The following is a 15,398-nucleotide window of genomic DNA, read 5'->3' as shown; positions in this document are numbered from 1 at the left end:
TGCTGAGTCCAGGCCTGGGGCCCTCAATACAGGAAGGACATGGAGCTCTTGGAGCAGGTCCAGAGGAAGACCACTAAGATGGTCAGAGGGCTGCAGCACTTCTCTTATGAGGAAAGGTTGAGGGAACAGGGCTTGTTTAGCTTGGAGAAGAGAAGGCTCTGGGGAGAACTCATTGTGGTATCCTGAAGGGAGGGGGAATGGCTGTTTATATGGGTTGGCAGTGATAGGACAAAGGGGGAATGGTTTTAAACTGAGACAGGGAAGATTTAGGTTAGAGATTAGGATAAAGTTTTTTACACAGAGGGTGGTGATGCACTGGAACAGGTTACCCAGGGAGGTTGTAGGACTCCCCATCCCTGAAGGCATTCAAAGCCAGGCTGGATGTGGCTCTGGGCAGCCTGGTCTGGTGGTTGGCGGCCCTGCATACGGTGGGAGGGTTGAAACTAGATGATCACTAGAGTCCTTTTCAACCCAGGCCATTCTATGATTCATTCTAGGATTCTGTGACCAACAGCCCCTATAGAGGCTGAGTCCCCTGGGCAATGGTGGCAGGAGAGCTCGGCCACACCACACTGCCTGCCTGGGGCACAGCCAGCACCCTGTGCACAGCGAACACAGTTTGGAGTGGGGCATATGCCCTGGGGAACACAGCAGCCTCTGCACCAAGCCAAAAGGTGTACTTCCCTAACAGACTATGACTCACACCAAGCTAGAGGGACAAAACATCCCAGTATGAGTTAGACAAATTATTTCTGGCAGCTTGTTGGGTCTGCTTAGAACAGCCCTTCTGCCATGTGAGGAGGAAGGAGCCCTGCCCTGCCAAGGACTGTCCCCACTGAGACTGCTCCCTGTGTCCTGGCAGCCCTGGCTCCCTCCAGGACAAGCTCACTGTGACTTTGTCCAGAGCCCTCTGTGTGGAGAGGGCCACTGTTAGGATGGGATCCATCCACCCTGATCCAGCAGTGTCAGCAAAGGGCAGGAATGGGCAGAGCCAGCAGCTGCCAGGACAGGACAAGGAGCTGAAAATCAGCTGGGTCTGAGGGGAGCTGGGGACACAGCTGCTGCCAGGTGGAAGGGAGCAGGGCCCAGGCTGGCTCCTGGAACATCTGGGAAGAAAGGGCTTGCAAGTGCTGGACTCCTGGACCCAAACCTCTGATGGCACAGACACAGCAGCTCTGCACAGGGCTAGGAATCAGTCCTAATCCACTGGTAATCTCCATTTTCCTCTGATAATTTCTGCCATATGTCTGACTGACTACAGAGCCAGAGATCCAGCCTGATGACAAAACTCGCTTCCTAATCTCCACTAGCTTTGTCCTGGTGAAACAAACCACACAGCTCAGCTGAAGCCCTGTGGCTGCTTCTCCTGCCAAAGCCTCAAGAAAACAACTGGGAAAAGCACTGGGATAAAACTGTACTGACTGCAGGGCTCAGAGGTGCTCCTGCCTCTCCTCTGAGATCTGGGGCAAATTTGGTAGTGAAGCAGCAGGAAAACATTAAAAATCAAGCTCAGGAGTAGGGCTCACGTTTCACTGCCAGTCACTAACACCTGCATCTACCTCGTGTATTCAGATTAAGCAGAAGCACATGCTGCTCACTGCCCACAGCAAAATCCCAGACAAGATGCACATTCAGACCCTAAATGCATGGGCACCTCTCCTACCAGCCAAAGCAACTCCACACACATCCAGTACTGCCCCTCACTAGGGCAGAACCCCAGCTTATCCCTCTGCTGTTGCACCTATTTCTGACCTGGCATCCCATGCTCATCTCAGAGATGTTTCCAACATTACCTCAAAGTTGTTTCCATTTACAGCCCCCAGCCAACCCTGCCCAGCTCACCCAGAGCAGTACCACACACAGCATTCAGTTACAAACGCAGAGCAGTGAGGCTCGCAGCTCACATGTGGGCACGGCCAGCAAGCGGGCACTGCATCCCTGGCTGTGGTGCGTGCCTTTCCAGTGAGGAGATGGAGGACAGCTCAGAGAGAAAGGTCACCTCAAATTGTTGAAGTGCTTCTATTGTTTTCTCTCCGCTTTCAACAGATCCCTTCCCTCACCCTCTGCCTTTAGGGTGAAAAATCATCTTCTACTGTTCCTGCCAGACATGCACAAGCAGTTACTAAGAGCCTCATACTCCTTGCAGAGTATGTGCAGAACAGAACTACTGTTCACCTGCAGACAAAAAGCCAGAATGGTATTCAGCAGGTGGGTCGCCACCAGCTATGCCACCTGTGCCCCCAGACCTCCTCATGCACAGCCACATCCCAAGCCTCTGCTTCTGCTCTTCCCACAATCACACAGCTTCTGAAGCTTGGTCAATGCTGTCACTGACAATTCCGTGCTGTCTGGCCCTTTCTTCAGGGCATTTAAAGTAGTCTGAGACCACATGCCATAGTGTTTTTCTCATTACTGGCACTATGCCTCCAGTGCCTCCCTTGGCAGCTCATTAAACCTCTGGGGTGAAGTGGTTCACATTGGAATAGCGTCTAGGCCACTTGAATATTCCCTGGCCTCCCCTCTGACTACTCCAGGCCAAAGGTGCTGCCTTCCACTTGCAGTCACTTGGCAGAGCCACCAGACCAGACACAGCCTGCCTGGCTGCTACTGCTCACCTGGCTAGGAGAGAGTTAATATAGTCAGGGGTTGTGGGGTCTGGGCTTAGGGGGGGTGAGACCACGAACGCTGCAGCCTTGGCCCAGTTCTTGCTCCAGTAGTGTGTTCCATCAGTCCCCAGGCTGGCTGTAATGGGCTCACCAAACACCACATTGCCTGGAAAAAAGAGCAGAGAGGAGACAGGTTTGTGACTACAGCAGTCTGATCCTTGTCTGCCTGTTGTGGCCTCTAGAGCAGACAGGAGGGACTGCTGGGTCCATAGCATGTACAGAGACTTCTGCTATCACAGGCACTGTCCCAGTCCTTCAGCTCCAGTCAAAGAGCCTGACGGTGGTGCAGACCTGGAGAGCACATAGTGCTGGGAGACATAGCCACAGACCATAGGGGGCTGATAACACGTTCCCCTGCCCCTGTCAATGCCTGTAACCAAGGGTGGGCCTCTGGGAAGCAAGGCCTCAGAGCCTGGTAGAGCAAAGCTCTTCACTAGCCCTCATGTTAACTATGGGTAGGGGCACAACTCTGCATCCAGGCGTGATGTGCCCATTGCAGCACTGCAGTAGGGAGAGCGCTGTCACAGAGGCTGAGGATGTAACCATCAGCTTCAACCACCTGCATTTAGATGGTATGAGCTTCCCCACAGAAAGCCCTTCACAGAAAGCTTTAGTCTCCAAGAACCTCCCTAACCCATGCCCACACCTCGATGATGCCTGACATGGCCATAGAAGGTAGCTCCAGGCTGTCTGGTGCAGCATCCCTGCAGCCCTTTGCAAATCAGGTAAAACCTCAACCTCCCCTAGAAGAAGCGGTAACTCTGGGCAGCTCAAAGAAGGGGTCTGAACCCAACAGCCAGGGTAACACCAAACCCAGGACTCCAAAGGCAACAGTGTGGATGCACACAGCACCAGCTCACCCTTCTTCCTGGCTTGCGAGATGAGGTCTGCAGCACTTCTGCTCATCACTTTAGTCACATAGAGAGGGCAGTTGGTCTGGCTAGCAATGATGATGGCTCGGAAGACAGCTTCTGCTTCCAGCTGGAAGAGAGAACAGTGTGGCTGCACAGGAGCACAGCAGGTGAAGAGGGCTCACTGTTGGCTGTGCTCCCTCTGGTACCTGGGGAGGCTCCAGGCTCCAGCCTGCAGGCCAGAGCCAAGCAGCACAATGCAGGGCTGCAGAATGGAGCTGAGCCACCACTTTTCCTCTGCCTGGCTCCAGTTCTGATAGCAGCCAGAGGAGCACAGGGCCAGCTGTCCACACCTGGCAGCATGGCTGCAGCCAGCATAGGCAGACACAGCTCTGCCTCTCTAAGCATTTGGTTTAATCAGACATTGCCCTGCTGATGCCTGGAGTGCTGCAGGCTCTGCCCTGGTTGGTCGCTGGGGCCCAGCTATCCTATGAGCTAGCTGATGGGTGTCCCAGCCAGCCTCCCACTGGAGCAGGGTTATCTTTGAACTATGACATCAGCCCCTGCTCTGCCTGAGCTCAGCCCTAGATGTTCTCTGAAAGTTAGCTCTGCAGCTTGGCTTCAGCCTTCAGCCTGAGACAGTTCAAAACAGAAGCCTTAAAAAGACAACGTACCAGCCAGCCGGGGAAAGCAGGCACTGTGCCATTGCTGCCTGCAGCTGGCAGCTGCTCAGTGCTCCCAGCAGCATAGGCCACTGTGCTCAAACACACGAGTGCACCTCACACACTTCTGTGAGCCTGTTTGTAGCTCCTTCCATCACCACAGTGAAAAGTTTTTTTCTTCTGCTTAAGAACTCTTTTGAAAACATACCAGGACACTTACAGACTTGAGTGAGCTTTAACACATGGACATGGACAAACAGCCATCACTGAATACCCTTCAAAATCGATCCAGTCTGGAGCAGCACCATCCAGCACTACTGAATCCCCAGCACCACCTGCTAGAAGAGCATGTCTTTAACGCCCACAGAGGCCACTCCAGGACACAGGAGATCCTTGGACCCTTGGTCACTCTCCCAATGCCTTGCCAACCACCTGCAACCCTTCAGGAGTGTAGCAAATCACTTGCACTCCACTGAATGTTTTCTCAGGTTGAAGGTGTGCTGGAAGAACAACACTTTCTTTTCAAAGGTAACGTTGGCTGGGTTTGGCTGTACAGACTGAACCTAGAGCTTTCCTCCACTGTTCTCAGTTGCCTTAAGTATTAATGGCATTTCAGGATCAAATATTCAATAATGCTTTTTTGGCTTTTGACAAGAAGAACTGTGATGCTGTCTTACAGTAACAGGATGTTCTCAAATCCTGGCACAATACCCTGTAATTGGTTAGCTTGCCAGCTAATGGCAACAGGTCTAAGGCCTTTAAAAAAGGTAAGTGTACATTTACACACAGAGGAACTATGATCTACTGTTTTTTACACTGAGTCTTTTCTCTTTATTGTCGCATACTTCAAAGACAGTAAGCATTGCATTTCACTAGGCTCTGCCATTACCAGTTTCAATATAGTCAACTTCTTACACTGTTAATTTAAGTAAATTGATTTTATTTCTGTGGTCCTTGAAGTATATATCTGTCACTGAACTCCCTACTTGGTTCCGCTGCTGTTTTCTTCTTTCATGTACCACAGAAAGTTAAAAGCAGCTCTCAGAAGGGAGCTATCTCAAGAAAACCAATCTAAAATTAGACACAACTCAGATTAACAGACCAAACAGAAAAATACCATGCAAACTAAAATTAGAAATAATCTAATTAGTGTCTTCACAATGACTTGTAACCAGGAAATTCCCCCTTTCCTCCCCTCCCACTCCTTCCACCAATGGTTTTGTCTGTCTGACTTTGAAACCCACATTAGACCAGAGATTAGGCAGGAAGAGGCTGGAATCTGTCTGTGCTCAGACACATGAGCAGTGACCTTTCAGAGGGTCTAAAACTTGCCTTTCTATTCTCATTGGGCCTCTTACACTCTGGAATCTCATAGAAAATGAATGCTGCCAAACCTGCCCCAAGTGCTGCTACAGCTGTACAGAATTTTTTGTTGATTACTTCACTGCTGAACAACTCAGAAGCCTTCATTTCTGCTAGGAGATTCCAGCTAGGTGGAGAAACACTGGTCAGAAAAGACATCTCATTTTTTCTTGAGCTGGTAACGAACCAGATAGTATTATACTTACACACACATTTAGCCCTGCTTCAGCGCAACCTACTACGGCTCATGGGAAAAGATCTTCCATGCACTACTCTTTGCCTTACCTCCTCAGGTCTGCTCAGCACATGTCCCTCTGGGCCTGTGATTCCCATCTCCAACATCCTGGCCTGTTCCTAGGACACAAAAAGGACAAAGGGATGTTATCAGGCTCTGAACCTGCCCCAACAGACAAGCAGACCCCTCCTGATGGCTGAACAGAGCTGTCACCACACTCTGTATTTAGTGGCCATCAGTGGTGACAACACACCAGGCAAAAAGAAGCAAACAGCCTCAGGACTGCCCTGTGTTACCAAGGAGCCATCCCCTTGCTGACATGAAGTCCCCACAATTGCAGCCCTCCCGCTCCCAACCTCCTGTCCCAGACCCCCCCGTGCCTTGGCTCCCATCCCCAGCAACCAAGAGCTCGAAGAGTAGCTCAGCTGGTTTTCAGCACCACTGGCACCTGCAGAGCAGCGCTCTGGCTCTCACTGCCACATTGGGCTGATACCCAGCACTCACCAACCCACAGCCCTGGGAGAGAAAAACTGTGGCAGTTTCCAAAGAGCAGCCAGCAGAAGGGAGTGATGGCAAGGGAACAGCAGTGACAGGCTGCTGCTGACAGCTCTGACACTCAGACAGGACATACCGGTCCCAGAGCTCTCCCACTGCTCTGGGATAGCAGCTGCAATGAGATGTCTTCTTACCAGGACTGTAGGTTCAGACCTCACTCACCCCACTGACAAAAGCTTTGCAGTAATAAATTCCCCAGTTATCTGGTGGTCCTTTAAAATGATGTTTTCCTGGAAAGTTCTGCCCATTCCAAGTTTCTTTTAATTTTAGGAAGAAAAAGAGCAGCTGGGATCTGCTTTCTTTCATCTGTCAGCCCATCTTTCTAATCCTGCAGGAAACCGTCTACTTAACAAAACTTTGGTGACTGTGGGGTTTTGTTTTTTTTGTTTGTTTGTTTGTTTTTTGGTTTTTTTTTGCTTTAATGTCACAAATATTTTCACTGATCTTGTTTAAAAATAAATAAATAAATAAAATGCAGCATCTGATATCCCTTTAAATTCTCTGCCTTTCTGTTACCTCTAAGAGATGACAATGCTTTCTGTAATAAGAGAATACTCTTCAAAACATTTATCCTCCTGATTCCTTGGGTTATCTGCCACGTTCCTTTGAAATGAATTTTTACCTACTACTGTTCCTCAGAAACAACACACAGAAATACCACCAGGCAGGTCTTCTATGCTGAAGTGCAGCTCAATGTCCCGAAGGACAATGCTGAAGGGTCTCACAAACTCTTTATTGCAGCACCCACCAGATACTTCACAGCTGAGTAAATTTGATATTGCTCCTGAGCAGCAGAGATCACCTTGCAAAAGATGCCCACACAGCTTCAGTGTCATGTTACAAACACCCCACGTCCAGTCAGCCCAGGATAGATTTCCAGTCCCTGCACACCTGAGGAGTAAGCTACCTGTGCAATTATATCCCCGTTTTCAGCATGAACTTGAGCTATGGCACCCAGCTCTCCCAGGCAGCTGAATATCTCATAAAGCTGAAACAGAGACAAGAAGAAATTACCACACAGACAGACACAGTGCCCTGGCTTGCACACGACCATAAGTGTCCTTCACTGCACCCCCAGGATAGCTGTGCAGAAACAGGGGCAGGCAGGACCAAGTATCAGCTGCACACAGAATGGCCTCTGTGGCTGTACTGGCAGTGCCTTCAGGATGCTGCCTGCACCCAGCTGGTGCTCTCTGTCCTCTCCAGCCCATCCCTCTGCTTGCCACCCTCCAACAGGGAGCCCAGACACTGAGCAGCCCCTCAGTGCTTGTGACTGAGCAGCGAGGGGCTGCCAGAGGGTCGCACTTCTCAAGGCAGCAAGGATGAGCAGCGAGCAGCATGCAAGCCCCTGCAAAGTGTCTCAGCTCAGGCTGCGGAGCTATGGCTACACAGCACTGCTGCTGGCTTTCTAGCTAGCACTGCAATCACACACAACCAAAGCCATAAAAGAGCTCCCACCTCAGTGTTTGACATCTGGTACAAGTCCTTGTAGGCCATGTAAACCATGAATGAGTTGACTCCTAGGGGAAGAGCAGAAAGGAGATTGAAGGACAGCAAGCCAAAAGTTTCCCCTCCCCAGGCACACAGGAAGCACCTAGACCTGGTGAAAAGGCACAGAGGTAAAATGGAAGCAGAATCTCTACTTCAGCTTGCGGTCCTGCCACCCATCCACAGTACTCCAACTCCCAGCTCAAGGCCAAGCAAGATCCCATTACACTCATTAGCCAAAGGAGCAGGGACAGCACATCCACCTCTTTCTGCCAGGTCCCCTGCACCCAGCCAGGGGCAAGGAAGAAAGGGCAGCAAACCTTTCTCCTGGACCATGGTGTGCAGCTCCTGCCGGACGCTCTGGCTCCAGCGGGGGATGTCCACATGCAGAGCATAGTCGCAGCAGGCCTTCCCATCTGCCCACTCTCGCCACCTCTCGAATGCCTCCACCAGACTGGACTCGGGGTCCGGCACCACATGGTCCACTGCAGGATGACAGGGGGTGATGAAAAAAGGCCCCTCTGGTCAGATGTCCCAATGTGCACCCTCCATTCTCCTGCAAGCCACAAGACATCTCCGCCACCCCACACTTGTCTCCCCGGCTGCCTCCAGACAGAACCTCATCATCTCCATGACTTCCGCCATCTCCTTCAAGTGTGGTTACTGGGGGGAAATGCACACAGCTTTTACTTAACAGCCTCTGGCAAAGGACCAGGGGCTTTTACAGGCTTCTGCTGAGAAATAAGCTGAGAGCTTCAGGGCCTCACTCCTCCTCACCCCCACTTCCAACTCATTAACACAGCCTCCTCCCATACTGCAACACTAATGCACCTATTATTGCCTACCACACCACCTCAAGCTCCATGATTTTTTAGGCCCAAGGGGGAAAGAGAACTGGCAGGGAGAGGGCGAGAAGCCCAGTCCTTTACTGGAAGGATCAATAATTGCATCCCATCTCCTGCATCCCATGAAAACCTGCAGTGCACATAGCTGTGGCCGTTGCACAGCAGTAGAGCTCACGGTGCTTTCCACAGAAGGATCTCAGAATCTCCTTTCCTTTTTCATTAGCACTGTTTATTTCTGAGCAGCGCAGGATTGCCAGCGCATTGCTCTGCTTCTCTGCTCATTGTCATCTGAGCATCACACTGCCATATATTTATTTAACCAAGCAGAAAAAAATAAGTGTTCTTTTTTTGTTGTTGTTGTTCCTTTTTGCGGTTCTTGGGGGCACCAGAAGCTGCAGATGTTGGAGCACTACAGAACACAGGATCAAATGCCCTGTGCACATTTTCTTTCCCAGCACTAAGGGTGCCACAAATCCATCCTGCTCTTCACAGTCTGCATTAACAGGCATCGCAGAAAAGACAAGCACGTAATCATGGATCTTTAAAACAAAGAAGACTGAAAAGCAAGCAGGAAAAAAAAAAAAAAAAAACAACAAAAAAACACAACTGGGCAACATTCCAAAAGTGAAGGAAAAACAAAAAATTCTTAAGACTGAGGAGTTTCACTTGGATTGGGGTTTTATTGCAAATGCCTTCCCCAGCTCGGAATAGGAGCATGTCCAAAATGCACCGCAAAGAAGTGCCTGACTGGGGACACCGGTGGGGAATAACCAGAGCTGGCTCACATTTGCACAGCTATCTTGACATATAACCCCTAACCCCCAGGGTCTGCACTCTGGTGAGTTTGTCTCTCACTGCTCTGCCTCCCCAAGAGAGCTCAGAAGGAGAACTGCCCCAAGAGGTTTCTGATTTTAATACCCAAACACATGTCCCACCCACTGGTTGGGAAGTCATTTTCAGGGCCCTCTAAAATGAGAAGATCCCAGAGCTCTGCTTCACTCAGACCTGCCCTGCCAGAAGTTACTGGTAGCAAAAGCTAGAGCTGCACACTTGGCTGCACTTTCTGTTCCAGTCTCTTTTCCATTAGAGACGCCAGCAAGGCAGGGAGAAATGTGGGCTGGCCTGACAAGGACAACAAGCATCTTCGACTGAGTCTCTGAAAAACAATCGGTGCCAAGATGGCTCCCTGGTCTCTGCCACTTTGCCTGCACGTTTCTGAGCTCCCAGAGGAACTTCCCTCCCCAGTCCTGTCCCCTATTTTCCCAAGCATCAGATGTGTTTATGTTCCCAACTGTCTCTTCCAGAGGGCAACAATGACAGTGTTGATCATCTTTCTCCTTTCTCCAAAACAGTCCCTAAATCTTCCCTGTTGGTTGTCATCTCTGACCACCTTTGCTACCCTACATAGGAACTCCAGCACAGCCCTCTTTGTACACCCTCTGAAAAAAGATATGTACATCTTCAGAAGCCACAGAAGTCACTATCGAACAGATCCCATGCAGAGTTACAGAACTGAATGCAGCAGTGCTTTAACTCCTCTCAGAAGTACATAAGCCTGCTGGGTATTGTCACACATGGGACCTGCCTGGTGCACTCACTGATCATGGTGGTGCCCCCAGCCAGGGCTGCTTTCGTCCCTTGGAAGAAATCATCCACTGCTGTCATCCCCTTGTATGGCATCTGCAGGTGAGTGTGGACGTCAATTCCTCCAGGGATCACCATCTTCCCATTGGCTTCTATGGTTTTGACCCCTCCAGGGACAATGAGATTGTCTCCGATCTGCCTGATGAGACACACATCAAGATGGTGAGCCACACACAAAGGAAAACCAGACACCACATAATGGATCAACAGGTCAGCTGGGAAGCAGACAGGCCAACCCCAGCCTGGCGGCAATGCCCTGCTCCTTCCCTGGAGCCAGAGGTGAGACCACCTCACTGAGCAGCCAACTGTGAGGTTGTCCGGCCTGCCAAAAACTGCAATCTGCATAGTCCTGGGAGGGCTGCCATCTGTCTACCTGCTTTAGTAGTGTCTATTGTGACCCCAGCTGTCTGGGGCAGCTCAGGGTGGCCAGGAGCATGGCCTGATGAACACTCAGATCTCTGCAGTTTGGTGAGAAGCTGCCCAGGTCACCTCATGCCCCTCTGACCAGGAGCCAGGCACCTGCAGGCATTTTCAGCACAGCAGTCTCACCTGCTCAGCCAGGACAAGTGCTCCTCAAGCCCTGACACCAACCCTGCCTCCAGTAAGCCGCACCCCTAATCTCTCCTCACCCCCGTCCTTCTGCCCACCTTAAGTAAGGCTCAAGTCTGAGGCTTACTTACAGAGAAAGATGATTTTCCACCATAATGCCACAGCTGCTCGGTCAGCTCAGGGCTCAAGAGGGTCTGGCAATGCCGCTCTGAGCACAAAACCCTATGGGCAAAGGATAGACCCTCTCTCCAGGACCCTCCTTCTCACCTGCTGCCCTCACTCATCCCAGAGGATGCTACCAGCAGGCCCATGCAGTAGTGAAGGCAAGGCACCCAGGATACCAAAACACCTGAAAAGAACAACCTTAAAATTCTACCACATATCTACTCAGAGCTCAAAGTGCTCATACTGAAAGCCTGCAGGAGGATAATTGATCTCCTCCCTGGACACACCGGTTCTTCTGCAGGCCAGGGCACCGGAATGCAGTGACTCTCTTCACTCAGACCCCCGCCCCCTCAATCCCTTTATCTGTCCATATGTAGCACTCAGCCTTCAAATCTCTTCTTTCAGAAATCCTATTTTCATCAAGCCTTCCTCAGTCTTCCCTGATAAACCATGACAAAAGAAACATTGGTTTTACTTGAAGACTTGCAATTTCTTTGGAACACTGGGGAGGCAACTGAGCAGCAAAAACACTTTTGCATTTAATTCAGCATATCTGCTTTACAGTTTTTTTCTTTAGAATCCCACAGGTTCTGCAGACAGGACCTGAAGCTGACTCTGGTCCATGCTCAGGTACGTGCAGCAGTCAATCAAGACTGCTCTCCTCCTTGAGCTAAGAACAGTCCCGCTACCTGAAAATTACGTATCTACTGTTGGATTTTTAAAATATTGGTATTTTCCTCTCAGCACAGAGCAAGCAATGGCTTTTCATGTCCTTCTGCTGCAAACTGTCCCAGTTCTTTCAGTTCATCCAGTTTGGAGCTGGTCCCCATGTAAAATTTGCTGATTTTGAACTGCAGCTTTTAGACAGCAGAGTTATCATTGTACCTCTGGAAGAAGTGAAGAAGCCAGAGGGTCCCAGAAGTTTGCCTGCAGTTCCTGCAAACTTCAGAGAGGCAGATAACCTGCAGCACAGCACTCCTCCTTAGTGCTAATGATGGGATCTTGGGTGTGGTCGCTTATGCTAACACTGGTGACACAGGGGAACACAGGAGGCAAAGACAAACCTTGCTCCTGATGCAATTAGATAGAGCTTTGTCATACAGTGGACACTGAGGCACAAGGTCACCAGTCCAGCTGAAATTCAGTCCCTGGAGTCACTACATACATGTGTCCACATACAGGAGGAGAGCTGAGCCTCCAACCAAACTGAGCTGTGAGGTTTCAACAGCTGGCAAGCAGGATGCAGACTGCATCCACAAAAAGCCAATAACCATTCAAACCTGAAGGTAATTTAAGGGGAGACAGAAATAATACACTGTGGAAGTCCCATACTTACTTGATGAGACCATCTTCCATGTAAATGTCAGCATAGAATGACTGATCATCGTTGACTATTCTCCCTCCTTTAATAAGGAGACGATCACTCTGTGGAGAAAAAAACACAGCAGAAGTCAGCAGCAGGCAACAGGTATTTCTTATCTGCCAATGGAGTATTTCTCCTGGGTGCTCTCCTGCATCACACAGCTCACTGCAACAGCAGATACTTCACCAAGTTCATATCTGCAATGGCATTTGGAAAACAGAACAAGCACAAGGACTGTATGACACCCAGACCAGAAATGCTCTTATGTTCCATCTTGCATTCACACTTTTGGATGCGGGCAACTGAGAGAACAGACACTGTGCTGCAGGGAACACTCTATCATAGAATCATAGAATCACCAAGGTTAGAAAAGACCTAAAAGATCATCCAGTCCAACAGTTCACCTATCATCAATAGCTTCATATCCTGAGGAATATGACACTTCCCTCTGCACAAGTCTGAGCGCTGGCTGCATGTGGTACCAGGGAAACACCCTGACCTCATACATGAGTGCCACGTGTTCAAGTGACATTATCTGCTTTTGCTGTTCCAGAGGATATGCAGTCTTCTTGACTGCTTAAAACACACCCAGCACCATTCCCAGCTTTCAACCATCTCTTACTCTCCCCTTTGTTCCCACAGGTGCCTGCAGCCTCAGTTTCAGGGTGTGAACCCTCTCCCCACCACCACCACAGCACAAGCCCAGACCCAGCTGCTGACAGCCTCTGCAGAGTTCACATGCAGGCACATCTTGAGGACCTCATACAATTAATTCCTCTAAGGGAGATGGGCTTGCTGCTTTGCATCTGGTACCCGCAGGGGATTTCTGGAAATATCACTATTGCACGGCCATTCACAGCACGAGAATCCCCTCACACCCTGCAGTGCACAGCCGCTGAAGAGCAAAGACTGGTGCGCATTGCAATGCAATCTCACTCACGCATGGTTCAGACAAAGAAAATGGGTGGGGGAGGCAGCACACAGCACGCTCAGCCACCGCAGCTCTCCCTGGCAGCACTGACAGTCTTCAGCAGCCCGAGGCTCCACAGCCGAGATAAGGTTACCAGCAGCACAGGACCGGGACCCTCAACCCACTACAGCCAAGGGCTGGAGCCATGCCTGACCCCTCACACCCACAGTCCTTTCTGAGCAGCAGACCCAGCTCAGCTCTCCCCTCTCCTGGTGGAACACTGAGGTCTAGCAGAGGTTTGCATGAAGCTACCCAGCAGGTCATCACCAGTGCACGGAGTTGCTACCTTGTCTGGTGGCATCAACATCACAGGCACCCCTCACTTCCATATGTCTCTGCTGCAGCCCAGCCAGGCAATGCTGGCCAGGAGCACCACGTCTGGGCCCACCCAGCTGAACACCTCAGAGAATGCCCAGGCTTGGGGATCTCAGACACAGACAATGCTGTTAACAGACCATTGATTCTCCACCTCCTCAGCACAGAGCTTAGCCCACCCTTCTGCTTCTGTACAAATGTCATCTTGCTAACTGTGCTACAATTTTAAGTTCAGAAAACACTCTAAGAGTAAAGTGGGACCCCAGACATATACTCATGGCCTGTCAGTCACAAAGCAAAACAGCCAAGCTGCTACTGCTAGGGATGCAAAGGGCCAGTACTTAAGTATCTCTATGAGAAAGGCAGACAGCAATTACCATGCAGCAGTATCAGGCACAGGTTGTAAATCAGGACTATGATCAGAAACACAACACTCCAGTTAACTCTAATGTACAGTTTCTCCCATTTCCCCCACACACCATGGCAGACCCTAGTTAGTTTTAGCCGGCCTGCTGGAAGAGAAAGAAAAGAGCCAACCCAACCTGCCCAAATCCAACCAGACTCCAGTATGCAACACCCACATCCATCCTTGCCAGAGTGTAGGAGCATCAGCACACACTGATGCTGACCAACCCTTATTGCTCATCAAGCCAGAGAAAGGGCACATGGGCGCTGCTGGTGTGGGAACACTTGACAGCTGCTGAATAAACTGCTAATATAAAGTCAAAAAATACATCCACACACAAATGCAAACAGTCACTTTGTTGCAGACATGAAGGGCTGCTCAGTGCTCAGTTAGTTGCTAAATAAATAATGTTGCTATACTCACTACAGCTGCAGCACAAATAGTGCCTTTATTCAGGGGTCAGGCTCTGCCATGGGGCCTGCCCCACACAGCACCCCTGCACACAGCAGAAGGGCTGTGCTGGTACCCACCCGTTAACAAGGAAGAAAAATCTAACAAAGTAAAATAAGAAATATCCTGATGACGCCCCATTTCCAGGCTCTGCATTATTCAGGGGAGCATCCAGACATTGAAAAGCCAGAAAAGCAGAAAGGAAGAGAATGAAACAGCTTGGAGGAAATGAATCTGAATTAATAGGCAGCTTCTGCAGCACAGGCATCCAGAGTGGCCCCAGACCACAATGAGCCCACTGTTCCCTCACCAGAGCTCGGCTGTGTCTCTCCTCACCCACCGCATCCCCCTGCCAGGCCGTGTCATTGGCACTGTCAGCAGATGGGAGGCAGCCCCTCTCCTCCCGACCCACAGCACAGTGCCACATGTGCCAGGGCCCAGCCCAGTGGCAGGCACGAGCCTGGCTCTTTGCAAGGGCCACATGTGGGAGCAGCACATAGCTGCGAGGTGCCCCAGCTCTCACTGGGATCTCCACCATACACACCTCTGCCCCACTCAGCAGCTCCATCTGTGTGAAGGACACTATTGCTCTGCCTGCTTGCATTTGGGATCAGCCCTAAGAAGCTTTCAAAACTATTACCCATTTCCTCATGCCCACACTCTGCTCCTGATGCTCTTAAGCATCATCTGGCCATTTGAGATCCTGGAGTATCAGGAGGCCTCTTAAAATCCTTTGGTGTGATGTGTAGCCAGAAAGGGAGGCAGCTGCTTCCAGGGGGATCCAGCAAAGAACGCTGCTCACCTCACTAACAAAGCACAAGGGCATCGTTAGGGTAGCACAGAAGCAGGTGCATGGCTTTACTGCTCTTTAC

At 50.4% G+C, this 15,398-nt stretch overlaps 1 protein-coding gene across 2 annotated transcripts in view; it reads right to left on the bottom strand.

The window, feature by feature from the left end:
- DPYSL3 (dihydropyrimidinase like 3) overlaps positions 1-15,398 on the bottom strand; it is a 32,261-nt gene that overhangs the window by 4,603 nt on the left and 12,260 nt on the right. For both annotated transcript variants that reach the window (XM_015875523.1, XM_015875524.2), the window contains exons 2-9: positions 12,359-12,447; positions 10,263-10,447; positions 8,140-8,304; positions 7,790-7,851; positions 7,239-7,319; positions 5,827-5,895; positions 3,527-3,647; positions 2,616-2,772 (exon numbers count right to left, since the gene is read on the bottom strand). In XM_015875523.1, the coding sequence (XP_015731009.1) occupies positions 2,616-2,772; positions 3,527-3,647; positions 5,827-5,895; positions 7,239-7,319; positions 7,790-7,851; positions 8,140-8,304; positions 10,263-10,447; positions 12,359-12,447 (929 nt within the window). The remainder of the gene's footprint in view (positions 1-2,615; positions 2,773-3,526; positions 3,648-5,826; positions 5,896-7,238; positions 7,320-7,789; positions 7,852-8,139; positions 8,305-10,262; positions 10,448-12,358; positions 12,448-15,398) is intronic.

Source organism: Coturnix japonica, chromosome 13, assembly GCF_001577835.2.
Source record: "Coturnix japonica isolate 7356 chromosome 13, Coturnix japonica 2.1, whole genome shotgun sequence".
In the NCBI taxonomy this organism is placed as follows: Eukaryota; Metazoa; Chordata; class Aves; order Galliformes; family Phasianidae; genus Coturnix; species Coturnix japonica.
This window is presented reverse-complemented; position numbering and strand designations above follow the sequence as displayed.